Raw genomic sequence first — 18,427 nt, 5'->3', positions numbered from 1 at the left:
TCAAGTGTAATTAATTAAACTAGAGGGGCTGAATTGTAATTATGTGATAATTACAAAATAAGGTAAGGATTATCTTATATATATATGGTGAACGAATTTGAGGTGTAAATCTCTTAGAATTTGACTAGGATAAGGATTTCTAGGACTTATCTTATGGTTGCTTGGTGGACAAGCAACTAGATAAGGATAAGGACTAAAACCCTAATCTTTACACCTATATAAACCCCCTAAGGCTTATGAATTCGGCCAACCCTTCCCAAGAGGTCCTAAGGACGAATTCCTACCTCCCTCCTCTCTCTTTATACCTTCTCCACTTGCTTATGGTGTTTGTAAGCCATTAGAGGAGTGACACTTGTGACTCTCTACTTTCCAAGGTCAATTCAAGGAGGAATTGGATTATTATTGCTATATGACAATCAAGGTATGTTCTTAAACCTAATTATATGTTAATATTGATTTCCATATGCTAGAATTAGGGTTCAAAGTCTTGGATTCAAAGTATGTACAATAGAGAAACCTAGATCCAAGCTTTAGGATTTGTATGAGCACATAGGATGTCTTATGACCAAAACCCATCAATGGTATCAGAGCCATGATTGGTTTCTATTGTATTGATGCTTGATGTAACTGAAAATCGTGTTTTGGCCTCACTGTTCAACCTGACTCGGCGAGTCACTCTTGGACTCGGCGAGTCAGCCCTACTCGGCGAGTTCCAGAGGGTGACTCGGCGAGTCGGTGCGTCAGACAGTGCTTATCTCGGGATTTCTTGCTGTTTTTGCATTGGGATAATTACCTTATCATGTTAGATTAATATTAATCCGATTATATGATATATTTGACTATAATTTTAATCTAATTGAAGATATTTATCAATTAATAGGATAATTGTTTCCTTATAAGATAATTGATTAATTATTTTAAGTAACTTGATAACTTATTTTGCAAGAAATCATCAAATATGGATAATTATGTGATTAAATTTTAATTTAAATTATTTGTTATTTGATCCTTGTTGTTGTGAAAAGTTTCATATTTGGCCCTTTAGGTTTTATAGTTTAAATTTGAACCCCAAAAGTTTTGTTGTTTTGAAATTTAAATAGTTGAAACCCTAATGTTTTGAAAAAGGTTTCAAAACTTGCCCTCAAGTTTTGGAATTTAAATTTTGATTAAATAGTTTAATTTTGATGCATATTTAAATTCTAAACCCTAATGTGTTGAAATGTTTCAAAACTTGCCCTCAAGTTTTGGAATTTAAAAGTTGATTAAAAGTTTAATTAGGAATGTTAAATTCTAAAACTCTAGTATAGTTTTGAAAAAGTTCAAATCACACCCTTATGGTTTTATTAACTAATTAAGGTGTTTAATTAAAGAGGTTTAATAAATCCATAAAATTTTAGGTTTACAATTTAATTGAATTAAAAGTATAATTGTTAAATTAGGCCACCTAGTATTTTAAAAGTATAAAATACACCCTATACTATATATAACATGAAAAGTCTAACATTATATATATGTATGAGTAAAAGTCAGTCTTACCGTTAGTAGGCCTCATTCACGAAGCTAGTCTATAAGGGGTGTTTAAGGAAATTGCCTATAAAATGGCGATTAAATGGGTATCCACTCTTACCCACCGCACTCTTGACTAGTGGAGGGTCGTTAGCCGAACGGGTAGGATAGGACGAAACCTTCCATTATAAGTATAATGAATTATAAAAGTAACTAAATGTTTTCAAAAATTCTCAATCTTAGTTACTTAGGCAAAAGTGAATTGATGCAATTCCATGAAATTACACTTTGTGCCCTTGCGAAGACGTTAGTGGAGCGTGTGTGGTTAACCGGCACACTAAATGGTTCTAAACAATGGTAGCAAATGGTGACTCAATGTTTGTCATAGTTCGGTGGAGCGTGTGTGGTTTACCGGCACATCGAACAGGTGACTGTAACATGTGAGGGCACCATGTAAGTTTGCATGGTTATTCACACCCGCTTTGTGATCCTCGGCATCCCAGTCACAAACAAGATGGGCATATCGAGATTTAAACATGCCATTGAAAGTTCAATGTATCTCAAAGGATCTTGGAGTTTTCATAGATTTAAAACTTAAATTTCTTTTTTCGTTTTTCATGGTGGAAATTAGTGAATCGTCATTCACTTACCTTCAAATGTTCTGCAATTTGGGTTACGGCATCCCTCTCCCGAGTTGTAGAATATTGTGTTGGGTCCTAGCCTTAGTATCTCATTTGGGTGATTTACTAAGGATTCATTCTATCAACTAACTTGAATTCGTTTTCTCCCGTTTTGTAGATGTCAAAGTTCGACAACTGTGGTTTTCCCAAATCCCGTGGAACAAGCTTTCCACATGAAGATGGTATTCCACGATTCAATCGAGGAACAAGAAATCATACTTCACTTCCTCCTCCTCCTCCTATTGTTCTCCCCAACCCACAAGATCGAAGAATTGAAAGGTTCAATATCACTAAAGCCCTATTGGAAATGAAACATGAAGATGGTAAACCCGTGTGTGCCCACGTTCTAGGAATGAAATCACACATTGATAGGTTGATAATGTTGGGTGTGTCATTCCCAGATGAGTTGGCTGTGAATTGGGTTTTGCAGTCACTTCCTGAATCATATAATGAGTTCAAAAGAAAGTATTATATGATGGATCATGACGACAACCTCATTGACCTAACTTACATGCTCATTGCTGCTGAATCAGAAATGATTTGGCGAAGCAATGGAGCGTATTTGTTGGGAAACTCAACCGACCATGCTTCCGAGGACGTTCTAGGAGAACCGACCTGCGTTTGCTGCCAAAAGAAAGGGCGTTGGATACAAGTCTGCCCAAAGAGCCTGAAGAGTCCAGAAGATGGGAGAGTCAAAGAGTATGACTGCGCTTCAAGTAAAATCCACTATCTAACTCCATTAAGTTCCTATTCATTAATTCTTAATACATAATGTAATAAGATTGCATTTGAATGTTTTACAGGATCGGTGAAAAGAAAGGAAGCATGGTGAAAGAGCAAGATGAATCTAATCACAAGGAATGGATCTTGATCGCATGGACTTGAAGATTAGATTTTGAGCTTAGATAGTTATGATAGAGTTATTAGAAATTCTTCTTTTGAAATACATAGTTTTCAATGGATTTTGCATTGTAAGGATAAATGTTTTCCGCTGCTTTTATAAAATAAATTTTTGTTTGACTTATTTATTTATTTGTTTATTTCCTTGCAATAAAATCGTTATGAAAATTGGTGTTTGCATATTTCTACAACAAATGGATATGATTCTCATTTATGGTGTTTATGGAAAAGTCGAGAATTTACCAAATAGGGAGAGTTTCTCATCGCCCAAAGTTTCAATTGGACAGAAATTTGGAATCACGCAACTTGGTTGCTCGATGAATGAGAAATTTCATATTTGGAAATTAGACAAATTCATTGACAAAGTGTCAAGTGAAGGAATAAGAGATCGAGCACACAATGTTGCGTGATATTCGTCATGATTTACTAAAGGTTTAGTAAATATGATTATACTTACAAGATTAAGTGTAATTCCGAATTGATTAAAGGGTTTAGATCAATAGCAGAACGAATAAGAAGAATCAAGTAGGCAGAAAGATAAAAGTTTCTCCATTCTAAGAAGAAGGGAGAGTACCTTTTATGCTTTATGATAGGTCTTAATGATTAAGAACCATATCTCAATTGATCCTCTAAGTGAGTCTTGGTACAATTGTATGTCCAAGAAGAGGAATCAAGAATTGAAGAAATGGTTAAATCAATAAGTCAATCATACTTCGTCCAAATAACAAGTCTTAAGGTTAAGATAATGAGTGAAAAGTATTAAAGGTTTACAACATTCATCAAATGAGGAAAGTTGTGATGTATTGAATAAGACAAAGACCGACTAGGACCAATTTATGAAGTGGTTTTGATAAAAGCTACACTAACTCTTGAATATTTGTCAAGAAATGGTTTTTGACAAGAGAATCGTATATGTCAAGGAGTCAGTGGGAGTCTTAATGGTCTTGAAAGGTTTCAAGAACAAATCAAATAAACTTATCGATCATCATTAGCACACGAGTTGAGCTTTACAACCTATCGTGTTGACATTATTTTGATTCTGTGCCAATCCAATCGAGTTAATTATGCATGTGAGTTCTATGAGTACTCATTTTGAACGCATAAAAGGCAAAGCACCTTAATCAATGAAAGGTACATTGATAGGAAAGGGTGAGCTGCTTAACTACTTGGAAGACATGGTGGGCAGCTGTGCTACCATAAAGGCAAGAAATCGAGATCAAGAAAGTTCGATTCGTAAGAGTTTGAATTTGTCGTAAACTTTGGTTTTGACAAATTCACATGGATAGGAACAAATACACTGTTTAAATCTAAGTGTCATAAGATTTCCTCCTTCATGAAAATGATTGTGAGGAAATGCTTTCACTAAGACCGATTTTAAGAAGATAGTGATTGTAAAATTGCATTCTCGAATTCGATTATGGTTACGGTATCCCTTTCCATAATTTGAATTGTAAGGTTTGGCAACTAGTCTTAATTGTTTAGACACACATATGAACTATCGAAGGCAAATGTGTATAAGTTCAAGATACCTTGATAAAAGATTATCAAAGCACTAAGTATTAGAAACATGAACTTAAGAAATTCAATAAGCATTGTTTTTCTAAAAGTTAAGATGTTTATGAATACATGTCGAAGCTAGTGGGAGCATAAGTGTTATGTTTTATAATAATCATCAGGGAGCATAAAAGTTATGATTATATGATTATTAAGGAAAGTGTTGCAAGGTTAGCAATATTAATTATAGAAAACAAGAGTCATACTTTGCAAAGTCGCAATAGTTGAAGAGTTGTTTTGCTATAATTAAGGGAGAGAATATTATGCTTCATTTCAAATCTAAAGGTTTAGGTTGAGAAATGTTAATAAAATTTAGTCAAAGGTACAAAGTGTGTTCTTAAAATTTCAATTATGATTACGGCATCCCTCTTCACAATTCGAATTTCGAGAACATAGCAAATAAAACATTATGCGTCGTGTCCCATACGCTTCGGGTATAGGATCGATTGCAAATGCTTTAATGTTTGACCATTCTAAAGTTTTCCAAATGTCTAGCGCATTTAGAGGGAAAAAGGACTAGAATCGGTTCTGACTAAAATAATTAAACAACTATCAAAGGACAATCCAAGTTCGACGAGGATTGGTCGCTTGTGAGTAGTTGGAAGTATAGTATTGGAAAATATGGAAATGTTTCCATATTTGATGGACCATATCGACATCATTACGAATAGATAAGATTCTATTAAGAATGAGTTGTCATATGGAACATATGGAAGTGTGTCCATATTGGGAATTGAATATTGAGAAATCTATGACTAGATTAGAAACTTCTATGCAAAAGGATGTTCAAAGAGAGTACTTTGAGTGAGAGACATCACATCTATGGAATTGTCTTGTAACAATCTCCGAAAGAAGACTTTGTAATATCATTGGCAATAGTCTTAGTGACTTTGGGGCAGTGATATTACGAAAGGATAGTTGCATAAGAATGTTAGAATCTAGCATATTCTATAAGTAGCAAGAATTTGATATTCTTTTACTTATGAAAAGGATTTGGAGTTGTGAAATGAGAATGATTGGAAATGTGTTCAATGTGATCTATTTCACAAAGTAAGAACCATAGGTAAACATTGTGTGCATGCTAGGAGCATGGGACAAGTGTTGTAATTCAAGTAAGAAGTTGATTACCTGAAACTACAAAAAATGAGTAATCAATATGGTGATAAATAAAAGGTGTTTTATTTATGCTCAAAGGGTTGAGGCCATATGGGATTAGTATTATTCTTGTGTTTCACATTTGCATGTTTTGACTTCCAGAATAATTGAATTTATTAAGAATAATCGAATTATTCGAACGGGCCACAGTCGTTCATATGTTGGAAGTAGATATGAATGAAGACTGTCGTGAATTGGTGTGTGGATTGTCTAAAAGAGTATTAGACATAAGCAAATGTTTGCTGCAACGTTCATGAGTGCTTATGAATGTGATTTGAGCATTGGATTAGACCCATGCTCACTTGGATCACTCCATGGATTGTATCACGAGTGATTGGTGAGACGATAACATCTTATATTCTTGAAACCGAGATGTGTGAGTTGTATCTTGCAAATCGGTTACACATTGATAATATGTAAACGCACCAGTAACTTGGTGTTATAAAACATATTGTTGTGTGTGATTCGGTGCGTGAGTACAAGCAAGCATTGTATCAAAGTTTATCCGTTCCTTTTATCCAAAGTAGGATAAAAGCGATATCTTTGGGCCACTCGATGGTTTAGTGATGACAAACGTAAATGCTCGGCCGGGCTAGGGCTAATTTGATTTGTTCAATTAGTCTGTCATCATAAATTGGAAATCGAGATATAGTACAAAGAGAATGATTTGAAATCATATCTCATATGATATCTAGAATGGAGGAATATATGATCTCTTATCTAAGGACACGCGTATTTGATATGATCAGAGTTGACAGCGGCTTTGGAAAGCTACGATTGCAGATCGGGATCCGAAGTCATACGCAGAATAGTTGTTAGACTTATCCAAGTGGGAGACTGTTGGATTAGTGTCTAAGTCCATAACTATTTTGGTATGTACTTGACCCGATGGTGCATGGTCCTTTTGGGTTGCCTTCACCAAAGCAACTTGATTGGAGAAATAAATAAAGAGAGAGAGGTTATTATGATTTATTAATATGTTATAAGGATAATATATTAAAGGAGAAATCATATTTGTTTAATTAATATTGGTCAATAATTAATTAAGAATTAATTTTGTGATCAAGTGTAATTAATTAAACTAGAGGGGCTGAATTGTAATTATGTGATAGTTACAAAATAAGGTAAGGATTATCTTATATATATATGGTGAACGAATTTGAGGTGTAAATCCCTTAGAATTTGACTAGGATAAGGATTTCTAGGACTTATCTTATGGTTGCTTGGTGGACAAGCAACTAGATAAGGATAAGGACTAAAACCCTAATCTTTACACCTATATAAACCCCCTAAGGCTTATGAATTCGGCCAACCCTTCCCAAGAGGTCCTAAGGACGAATTCCTACCTCCCTCCTCTCTCTTTATACCTTCTCCACTTGCTTATGGTGTTTGTAAGCCATTAGAGGAGTGACACTTGTGACTCTCTGCTTTCCAAGGTCAATTCAAGGAGGAATTGGATTATTATTGCTATATGACAATCAAGGTATGTTCTTAAACCTAATTATATGTTAATATTGATTTCCATATGCTAGAATTAGGGTTCAAAGTCTTGGATTCAAAGTATGTACAATAGAGAAACCTAGATCCAAGCTTTAGGATTTGTATGAGCACATATGATGTCTTATGACCAAAACCCATCAATTTTTACCTTGGATTTTTGGGTCGTTACAACTATAATTCTCATCTTAAGTTATTCCAACTCTTCAAAAACAAAGAAGAACTTAAGCTTAATTTAGGATTGAAAAGTGTTAGTGAAGGTTTCCAATATAAAGTGAAAAAAATCTACAAAAGGAAGGTTTGAAGTTATTTTTATATAGATAATTGTGACTGGCGGATTAGGGCAACAAATCATAATACTATTGATTCATTTCTAGTGGTTAAACTATCAGAGAAACACACTTTCTCAAACACACAACTACGTCTCCATCACCGATAAGCCAACAAAAAGGTATTGGGTCACTTCTTGTAGGGCATATTAGTTGATAGTACCGATGATATGTTGTGGGGGAAATAGATTCAACGAACTTTATATGTCCGTCTTTTATACATGTTTCATATTGGCAAGCATGGAATGCTAAAATGTATACTCTAAATCTATTGAGAGGGACCCCTGAAGAAAGTTTTCTTAGACTACCTATATACTGTTAGAACTTGGAGAAGAAGAATCCACGAATGGTTACACATATAAAGACGATTGATGACAACAAATTTGAATAGTTTTTTCATGGCTATAGGTTGCATAGTAATATATTTTATATACCTACTTCTTTATATTTAATGTCCATACACATGCATTTGCTTTAATTAGATTTTTAATTACTTTTTAGGTTCGAGTATTTCAAATATGTATGCGTCCTATTAATATCATTGATGACACACACCTTGAAGGGAAATACTTAGGCACCATGTTCCTAGCAGTATGCATGGATGGAAATAACCAAATCCTTCCTATTGCATTTGGTATTGGGAAAACTGAAAGTCGAGAATCATGGACTTGGTTTTTATCAAGACTCAAAGAATGTTTTGGGGACATGCCATATTTGGCTATTATATCAGATAGAGCCAATTCAATTGAAATGGACATTCAAGCCATGTTCCCGAATGCATATCACAGATTCTACTGTCACCATTTGTTGATGAATATGAGAACAAAGATCAGAAAGCAACAGAGAATGGAGATTTTGTTTTGGGAGGCTGCAAAGGCATACCGAGAGTTTGATTTCAAGGAAAGCTTGAGTAGGCTACGTCGTGCATTAAACGATGATTGTCAGAGAATCGGTAATGAGAGATGGTCACGGTCGTGTTTCCCCATGGTTCGGTACAATATTATGACATCAAAAAGTGTTGAGTCCGTCAATGCATTATCAAGAGACTCAAGGAAACTACTAATAACAATGTTGATCGATTTCTTTCGAGCAACTATGCTACAATGGGGGTGCCAGCGACATAATGTTGGAGGTAAGTGTTTCCCTATATTATAATAGTTCAATCATAATTGTAGTGTAATTTACTATGCATGACAACATATACGTAAATGTTTGTTATAGCTGAAAGCAAAAAAGATGTCATTGAGTATGCTGAGAAGGGCATCGATAGGAGGATCAACAAATCATCTGGTTTTCGGGTATACCAGATTCATCAAAGAAGATATGAGGTGAGTGACCAAATGAAGAATGGTATAGTAAACTTGGAAAGTCGTCACTGCACGTGTGAGAAATGGCAATTGTCGGGTATACCTTGTACTCATGCTATGACGGTATTCAAGGAACTGAGATATCAACACTACAATGCATGGGTGTCATCGTACTTCACAATGGAAACATATCATTCAACATATGCAGGACTTGTGTTTCCTGTGCCAGTTCCAACTAAATACGAAGAACAGAATGAATTCATGGTTGTTTTTCCACTATTGATGGACGAATGACAAGTCGGACGACCTAAAAACCATAACCGTATCCAATCCCAAGGTGAAGGTCCTATTCATAAAAAATGTAGCCGTTTGCCGAAGGATCGGTCACACAACCAAAAACTGTGACACTCTGTTTCCCATAGAGTAAAAAAAAGTGAATCTTCAAGCAGGACCAAGTCAAGTGGAAAAAATAGTGTTTAGTCTAAGATTAGACATACTAGTCAAAAAGTTAGCCAACAATATGATATTGTTGATTTAAAAAACCCGTAGTGATGTATGTAAGATATCATAATATTGTTTTAAGGATAAACTTGTTTTTGTTACATCTTCAAACGAAATTGTTTTAAAACATTAACAAAGAAAAGCATAACTCAAACATTAGCGTAATATGCAACATCTATCCATTGTACACTCTAAATCCATCACCTAACATCACGCTCATGCACAGTAGGCTGCAACAACTCGTTGGGGGGGACATTGCATCGAAAAACAATATATAAAGGTTAATCGTAATTTATTTATGCCATATCAACTTATAAATTATAAGGTGGACTAAACTACATACATTAGTAACATCGAGAATACGTTCACAATCAGGTGCATGCAAACGCCTCATCCTAGGGTATGCAACTGCCTGAGGGATAACACCCGATATAAGGGAACCAACAATACTACTGTTGGGAAATGTCTCGAAGATCCAAATCTACAAAATTAAGATGACAAACAACTTACCAAGTTAACAAAGTTACAATATTTGTTGTTTAAAAACTCTTATTAAACATAGTGTACATACCTTAAATGCATAGACAAATCCCTGCACAGTATATGTATGTCTACTGCCGATTATTGTTGAATTTGGGTTCAAATGGTCCTCAATCTTATCAAACACTGTATGCAACTATTTGTAAGTGAAATCGCATATTAATATGCTCCATGGGTACCTATGTCAAAAAATTACACTTAATAAGTATATGTACATTTTGATATAATGTGGGTAAAAAGTTGTTATACCTGTTAAACTCCTATAAATTAGAGACGAGTGTCATACGTTCATTAGTAACTGGTTGTCGCAGATATTACCCCAAAAATCCTTGCTCTAGCATATACAGTAGGGAGACTCTCACCATGTCTTCATTTCTTAATTGATGAAGTGAGTTATTGAACACGTTCGTAAGGTCATCCATACTCACCGAACGTGAAAGTGGCACAAATGGAAACACACGTTCTCTGAATGCTGCAAAACCAGAACTGGGATGGAAATAATCCCCGAACCGTAGGCCGGTGACCAAGAAGAATGCTTTCATGCCAAAGCAAACCCGATAGTCACCAACCGGAAATAGAAGCTCTTATAGGTCAACTGGATCAAAAGTAGTAGCTTCCTTGCACATTAGATAGTGACATTGTAAATGGTGACATTCGACACTCGTAGGCATGTTCATGTAATCATCAAAACAAGATTGCTTAAACATCTTCGCACAAACTAGTCGGTTTTGTAAGCGCGTCATGATTTCCCGCCCAAGTTCAGGTCTGCAGGTTGTAGTAACAATCGTTGCGTATGTTCTATCGTGCTACAATCAAAAGAATTATTAGTTAGGGATTTTTGTATGTATGTTCCGGAGTGGAATTAAGGTTTTTTTATTGTATTTCGGAATTAAGGTTTTTTATTGTATTCCAGAATTAGGATTTCCGGAATTAGGATTTGTGTATGTATGTTCCGGAATTCGAAAATCGGGGACGGTATTCCGAACCCACTTCATTGTATTCCAGACAATATTTTCGTATTTCAGACTTCATTTTCGGATTCCGGCCATTTTCCAGACTGGCAAAAAATAGGGTTTTTGCTTACGATGTATCATGTAGCATAAGTCTATGTAATCCTATAATTGTCTTAACAAGATTAAAGTTCACAGAAAACCTTATAATTACGTAAACTAAACATAAACTAAACATTTTTAACATATAATAAATAATAAATGCATTTAATTAGAAACAAATTTGAAACTTACAAATAAAAATTGCATTTCTTCACCTACTATCGGAAAACATTTTCAGTTGTAGAGGTGTCTAGAATGGGATATCGAAGTTTAGTCCGAAACAAAGGATGTCGAAGTGTAGTCCGAAACAGATTAAATGGTATTTATAGGAAAACCAGATTATCGGGTTAGAATTACTATCCGTTTAACGAATTTAAAATCGGGTCCGAAACAACCTATTTCGGACCAAGTGGTCATTTTGCTAAAAAAATGTTATATTTTTTAAAACAGCAACAAAAAAATAAGGTTAGATTTCTTAATTTCTCGTTAAAAAAAATAGCTTTCTTTGATGGTTTGCGTGTTTATGCACTAAAAAGAGTGTGGCGGTTTCCTTGTCCTGCCGGCAAGCAAAGCAGCAAACAACCCCTCCCCTAATCACTATTTACTTTTACGTTAATTTTTATGCTCTATATTTCACCTTCTTCTGTTTATAGTTTATTGTTAATTGTGTTTTATTTTCCTCTGATTGCATTCTTTATAGGTATTGGTTGTATATACCGGAGGTCTTTCGAATGACATTCGTTCTGTCCTTCTTTTGTTTATATTTTATTGCTAATTGTGTTTTATTTTCCTCTAATTGCATTTTTATAGGTATCGATTGCATATACTGGAGATCTATCAAGTGACATAGTAGTTCTATCCAATTTGAAGACATTATTGTGGACATCTACTTTCCTTCTACCTCGTCTCAATATAATTTCCAAGATCTTGGTTTATGTTTAATTTTAATGGTAGGAAGAAAAAATATAAGAATATTTGATTTTTTTTTTTAAATTTACATACCAATTTAAGATAAAAAATATACGGAGTATATATCTAAAAGATCTTACAGATATTTTCCAAACTGAAAAAAATAACATATAGTTGAAAACATTAGGTGTGTAAAATTAATATTTTATTGTTTTAACAAAGTAGGATTGTGAAATTGTCTTGTTGCATTTTATATCATTTTTATTTACATTGGATTAATAATCAACCATTTTTAACATGTAAATCTAGAACCAAATTTATTTATGACCATGCATGAGTCTATATTTTCATATCTACCTTACAAAATTAATTATTTGTTGTTTTTGTTTTTGTTTATTTTTTTCTTTCAAAATCCAAATGTGGAAATAAAGGTTAAGGAAAATTCGAAAATCCTTTAATTTCATATTGATAAAAGTTGCATTAACTAACGAAATAATTGCTTTTAGAAAGATCTCAACCTCCAATAATTTTAAAGGTAGCTTACAAGTTACACAAAATGACATTCAACAACACCATTATCTCTTATTTGCCCATCGTCTTTTTGTTTTTTAATTATTTATTTTCTTAATTAACATAGACTTCATAAAAACAATTTTTCAAACCTTTAACGCTCAATACAAGATGTACTTTATAGTTAGAATTTCAATATTTCATTTTTCTTTATAAAAAGAAACAGAAAGAAAATAAAGAAAGAAAACGTAAAATATGTATGAATTTCAAGCAAGAAGTTAAATATGTTTGAATTTCAACTTTCAAGCAAGAAGTTTTACCAATAAAATACTGCAGATATCTTTTAAAAATAAACAACACTTTACTTAAGATATGATATTGTTTTGTTATAAAAAAATTCATATAAAATATAAATCGTGTACAAATTATTTATTAGCTGGCTAGCATAAAAGCTCAATATCTAAGTAACTAAATCCATAGCGTAATTAAAACTCAATTCGTTTTGGACATTAGATATCGTAATTAAAACTCAATTCGTTTTGGATATTAAATGGCTTATTATACTTATCAAACACATCTTATTTATGTCATTGGGCAACAAATTGACAAAGTCAAATGTGTTTGACATGTGACAATATGACTTGATTCGTTTTTGATATTTTTTAATTAACTTTTAAACTAAAGCATTCTTAAATTAAATTTTATATAAATTTTCACTGATTTAATCTATGGATCAAATCAAAACAATCTCATTTGATGCGTGATCCTTTCCCTACTTCTAACTCAATATAGTTGTTCACAACATCCCAATAATTGATTAATTACTCAAGTGGATACGAATTAGTCCTCGTTAAGCCCTAGACTTAAACCAGCTTTATCGCTCATGGATCTCGTATTTAGTTACTTGATTATATTCTCTCCAAATTAGTTAAATATTGTGGTAGCAAACCTAAAAAAAATGAAAGTACTATTAAGTGACGTGTAGTTCACATAATGTTTTTAAAATAGTTGGAATCAGTCAAAGAATTCGAATATGTCATAAATTGGAATTAGAATTCGAAGCCTGTTAGGTTTGTAGAAAATAGAATTGAAATCCAATTGTATATTTTGTTTTGTTCGTAGATGTTAGTCGTATATATCTTTGTGTATTGTATTTTATCATTGTATTTATTTATTGTGTGTCTTTTGTATATTTAGTCCACAATTATAGCTCTTTCCATATAGTTCTTTCTATATTTTGTATTATTATATATTGGTGAAATGTATCTTGGTGTTTTATGGGAAAATCATTTGTTAGCATGGTTTTAGGCCAAAAAGAACCCTAGTTGTTTCCCTATCTGTGTCGACATCTCTTCCCTCTCATTCTTTCTTCTTCCTTAATTCTTCTCTACCATGACTATTCCACTTGATAAATTGTATGGCATCACCAACATCAAATCATATGTTCCTCTCATTCTTGATCTCGACAAGTTAAACTACGATGCATGCCGCGAGTTCTTCAAAAATCATTGTGTTGCCTACAAGGTTTTCGACTATCTTGATGGCACCGATCATAAACCCGTTGATCAAGATTGGTGTACTGTTGATTCTTTTGTCAAACAATGGTTTTACGGTACTCTCACACAACCTCTTATTCAATCTATTTTACTACCCAATGCAACGACTCAACTATGGAAGACTATTGAAGATCTCTTTTGTGACAACAAGGAAGCAAATGCCATTGAACTCGAAATCAACTGAGGAACATTGCTATAGGAGACTCCACTTTTATGGAGTACTACATACACACCAAATCTATTTCTGATCTCTTAGCTAACATCGGATCAAAAGTTCCCGAAAGAACCCTTGTTACTTATGCTCTCGATGGTATCTTCAAAGTTTGACCACATTGCCACTACCATCCGTCAAATTGATTGAATGATTAATTGCAATTTTTCAATTTCTTCAAATTGATCGAATGATTAATTGCAATTTTTTTTTGTCTATATAAAAACATTATCTTCCATTCTTGGTTACTCATATTTTCTTTTCTCCACTTTTGCCTGTATAAGAACATTATCTTCCATTTTTGGTTACTCATATTTTCTTCTCTCCACTTTTCCGTTTCTAGTATATAGAGTGCTTGACAATGAAGAAGAATATTGTAGTTGTTTATATATCTAAAAGAAATATTTTAATGATGAAATATGTCGGGGAGACATGATATTATTTGGAAATGAGATTGTTTATTCAAAATAACTTTAACGTGTTTGGTTGTTAGTTTGGTCATGTAATATTTTTTAATATAGCTATTAATGTTTTTTAATGTTCCGCGATATTTTTATTTCGTAATTAAGTAAAGTGCATCCATAAGCTATACTTCAACAAGAATGCTACATCATCGCCTATTTCGATTGTTAATTTATTTTATTATCCTATTTATTTAATTTATCTCTATGTTGTTATAATATGAATAATTTAATTCATTTACTATTATAATTTTCAATTCACAAATGTTGGTATAAAAAAGAACATATTGTTGAAGTCGAGACCGTATAATTTTTATTTATATTGTGATGCATACAGTGCATTTAGTTTTTTTTTTATTGAAATATGATAGTCTATGTCATTATAAATATTTTTTTTCTACGTCTACTCTCCAAAAGAAAATATATGTCAATCAATTTTAACTAATGAAACTCCTCGGATTTGATTGTAATTTTTGTTTATATTATACTTTAGGATGTACTACTTTATAAATTAAACAACTTTGTTTTAATGGTTATTTTTTATTTTTACTATATTTATACTCTTCGTATCCAAATTATTGGCTTAATTGTTTACTTAAACATTTACCCACGACTATTTAACTGTATAATTGTATTTGTGTGCAATGTGTGGGATTACACCTAGTAAACTTATAAATTAGGACATCTAAATCAACATAGTTCAATATATGTCTTCTTTTTTGAACCATATGCATTTCAAACTTCCAACTCTTCCACCTCCTACTAATTAACCACTTTTAATTTTTAGTTCTAAAACTCTTCAACTTTCAACTAATTAACCATTATAACTCAAAAATCTTCAACTTGTGACCTCAGGAGAAAGACTCAACTCTTCATTCTATAGCCATGGTGCTAGGAAATTCAATGAATTCATTTCACGAGCAAATCTACCGGAGTATTCCATGGGTGGTCGTAAATACACATATATGACAGATGGAGGGGAAAAGCTTAGTAAAATTGGCCGAATCCTCGTAAATTCCATCTTTATGCACAAATGGTCAAACGCAGCCCTCACGACACTACCCTAAGAATTCTATGATCATTTCCCACTGATCCTCCTCGTTTCTTGTGACATTCCCAATTTCACGACCAGAAAGACTGATTTGTTTATGCTTATTTAAAATCAGAGTATCCTTCTTGAAGAATAATATCGCGACATTTGTTCCCATAAACATGATAATGGTATTCTCAAAGCATTTACAAAGAAATATATTTTATTTATATTAAAAACCTTGGGATGTCATCGCCAATACAGTACATAAGTATAAACATAAATAAATAAGGCATTACAAACATCTATTATTCTACTGGCCTATAATCCATAAATCTCTCATCTAATCATCACGCCTCTACTCTCGTGCCACTACCTGTAATATAAGAAACTGAATGGGTCAGGATTGGGAGCCTAGTGAGCACATATGGTTTTCAACCCACAATAATTAAGTTCTTTTAATTATATATTTTCATTAAGTCATTCTAGCCGGTTACCCATTCTCGTTATCCTCACTTTCTGTCCCTAAAGCATCTAATTTGAGGGAACTATCCTAAGGATCATCTTTTGGATATGTAACATCCCAATTTTTAAGACCAAAAATTTTTGTTTTTAATTATGTTACTTATAAAAACGTTTACTGAAAAACATCATCAATATCATATAAATCCATAAAACATAATCACATGTCTCAAAAGTCATATCATCATCAATAGTAATAATAATAATATCAGAGTACAATCCCATGGATATCAAAATGTGGAAATCATGTGTGTGCGATGCGTTGCTACCATTCCAGCTCCTTCCCCTTCGACCAAGAGGTACCTGTAACCAAAACTGAAAACCGTAAGCACAAAGCTTAGTGAGTTCCCCCATCATACCACATACCATACATAATACATATTGTCTAACACATTTGGGTACTGGCTACCCCTTCGTTCTCTTTCAACCGGTAACTTCCCTAGCATATCATGGTACTGGCCTACCCCTTCGGTCCTGTCGACCGGTAACCTTGCCTAGCGTATCAGGGTGTTGGCCTACCCCTTCGGTCATGTCGACCGATATCCAAGGACTATTTCACCCATACCACTACCACATAATATCATAGCACATATATCATAATCTATCTATCGTAAGTGGGTACTAACCACCCCTTTGGTCCTTTCGACCGGTACTGGGGTCTATCCAACCCCTCCTATCACATATCACATAACATCATCGCATACTAGCACATAATCATAACATATCAACATACAAGATAATTATCACAAAGACAATCATCTCTACTATAATTCTTACTAGTGGGTCGACCTTAGTGCCTTAGACCCACTTTTATTGGAAGGTAACTCACCTCGTAAAGCTGAGTTTCGAATCTCACAGGAAGGGATCTCTAACAGCTGCTCCGATGACTCCTGGGTATCATAATCATAATGACACTCATTCAGAATTTACAACACTACTTACGGTAAAATGACCATTTTACCCCCTTGGTCTAAATTTAACCATTCATAAGGCCCAATGCTAACTTATTAAATGCAATGCACCCATAGCCCATCAAAGTATCCTTAAGGGCCCATTAATGGCCTAATTTTCTAAATTGGGCCCAACTCTTCAAATGGGCCTTTTCATAAGTCTAATAAGTCCTTAGCCCAAAATGAATAATCTTGAGTGGCATAATATGGCCCAAAGGCACAATACTTCTAATTCCAAATTCCCAGGCCAAGATCTATACTCCACAGTGGGCCACATGGTCTAATAGTCCAAGCCCAGTCCCCCAAGGCCCAAAAAGCCCAATCTAGCTCTTCTGCATGCATACGCGCGATATACCTGGCATGTACGCCCAACGTACGTTAGCCTTGACCAAAACGGGGAGTTGACCCAGTACGCGCAGCATACCAGGGTGTACGCTTAGCGTACTTTCCAACTTTCTTGGGACTTCATTTGTGACTTAATCCATTAAGTCTTCACGTCCAAAATGTAGATCTGGGTCCTTTAAGACCTCCTAATCCATAAAGTCACAAACTTTATGTGCTTGCATGCATGGTTGGGGTCCAAACATGATTTTGGTCCTTTTAACAAGCTTTATGACCATCAAACACTTGCATGGTTATGGCTTAACCATCAAGGTCCGATTTTTATTAATTTAAGTGCTTCTAAGAGCCCAAAAGGACAACTCTTATGTTCTGAAACTATCAAGACTAAAGCAGGCTCAACAATGGTGCTCCAAAAGTGACCCAAAACACCCCAAAGTCAAATCTAAACATGTAATGATCAAGTTTGAAGCTTGATACCTCAAATGAGTCAGAAATGGTGCTAATCTCCTGGATCTACAAGCTCCCTTTGAATTTTTGCTCCTTCTTCAAACTCCTTTCTTTTCAAAACACCAAAACGTGGATTCCAAATCACAAGAATACACAAATGTGAGTTAGGGTTTTCGTGGTGGCTGTAGGAGGGTGAGAGGGAGGATGGACTAAAGGCATAAGGTCCTTTAAATATGGATCAAACCCTAAAAATTACGGTTTTCAACTATGCGTGCGTGCGCTGCACGTACCCTTTGGTACGTTGGGCGTACGTACATGGCCTTCCCGCCCCATCATCTTGAGTATGTTGTATGTACTTGGCATGGTACGCCCCAAGTAATGCTTTTCTCAGCCCAGGGCTTAAGGCCCAACTATCCTAGCCCAAACCAACAACAACCCATTATTCAATAAAATAAGTAAAATTAATAC

The 18,427-nt window shown here is 34.1% G+C and overlaps 1 protein-coding gene across 1 annotated transcript; it reads left to right on the top strand.

Moving 5' to 3' along the window:
- Nucleotides 1–8,218: 8,218 nt before the first annotated feature.
- On the top strand, nt 8,219–9,222 carry LOC111910074 (uncharacterized). The gene is made up of 2 exons (XM_023905864.1): nt 8,219–8,753; nt 8,843–9,222. Exons 1-2 carry the CDS (start codon nt 8,219–8,221, stop codon nt 9,220–9,222), a joined length of 915 nt encoding a protein of 304 aa, XP_023761632.1.
- The last annotated feature ends 9,205 nt before the right edge of the window (nt 9,223–18,427 follow it).

The sequence above is a fragment of the Lactuca sativa genome, chromosome 5, assembly GCF_002870075.4.
Source record: "Lactuca sativa cultivar Salinas chromosome 5, Lsat_Salinas_v11, whole genome shotgun sequence".
NCBI lineage: Eukaryota > Viridiplantae > Streptophyta > Magnoliopsida > Asterales > Asteraceae > Lactuca > Lactuca sativa.
Note: the sequence above shows the minus strand (reverse complement) of the source record. Positions and strands in the feature narration are given on the sequence as shown.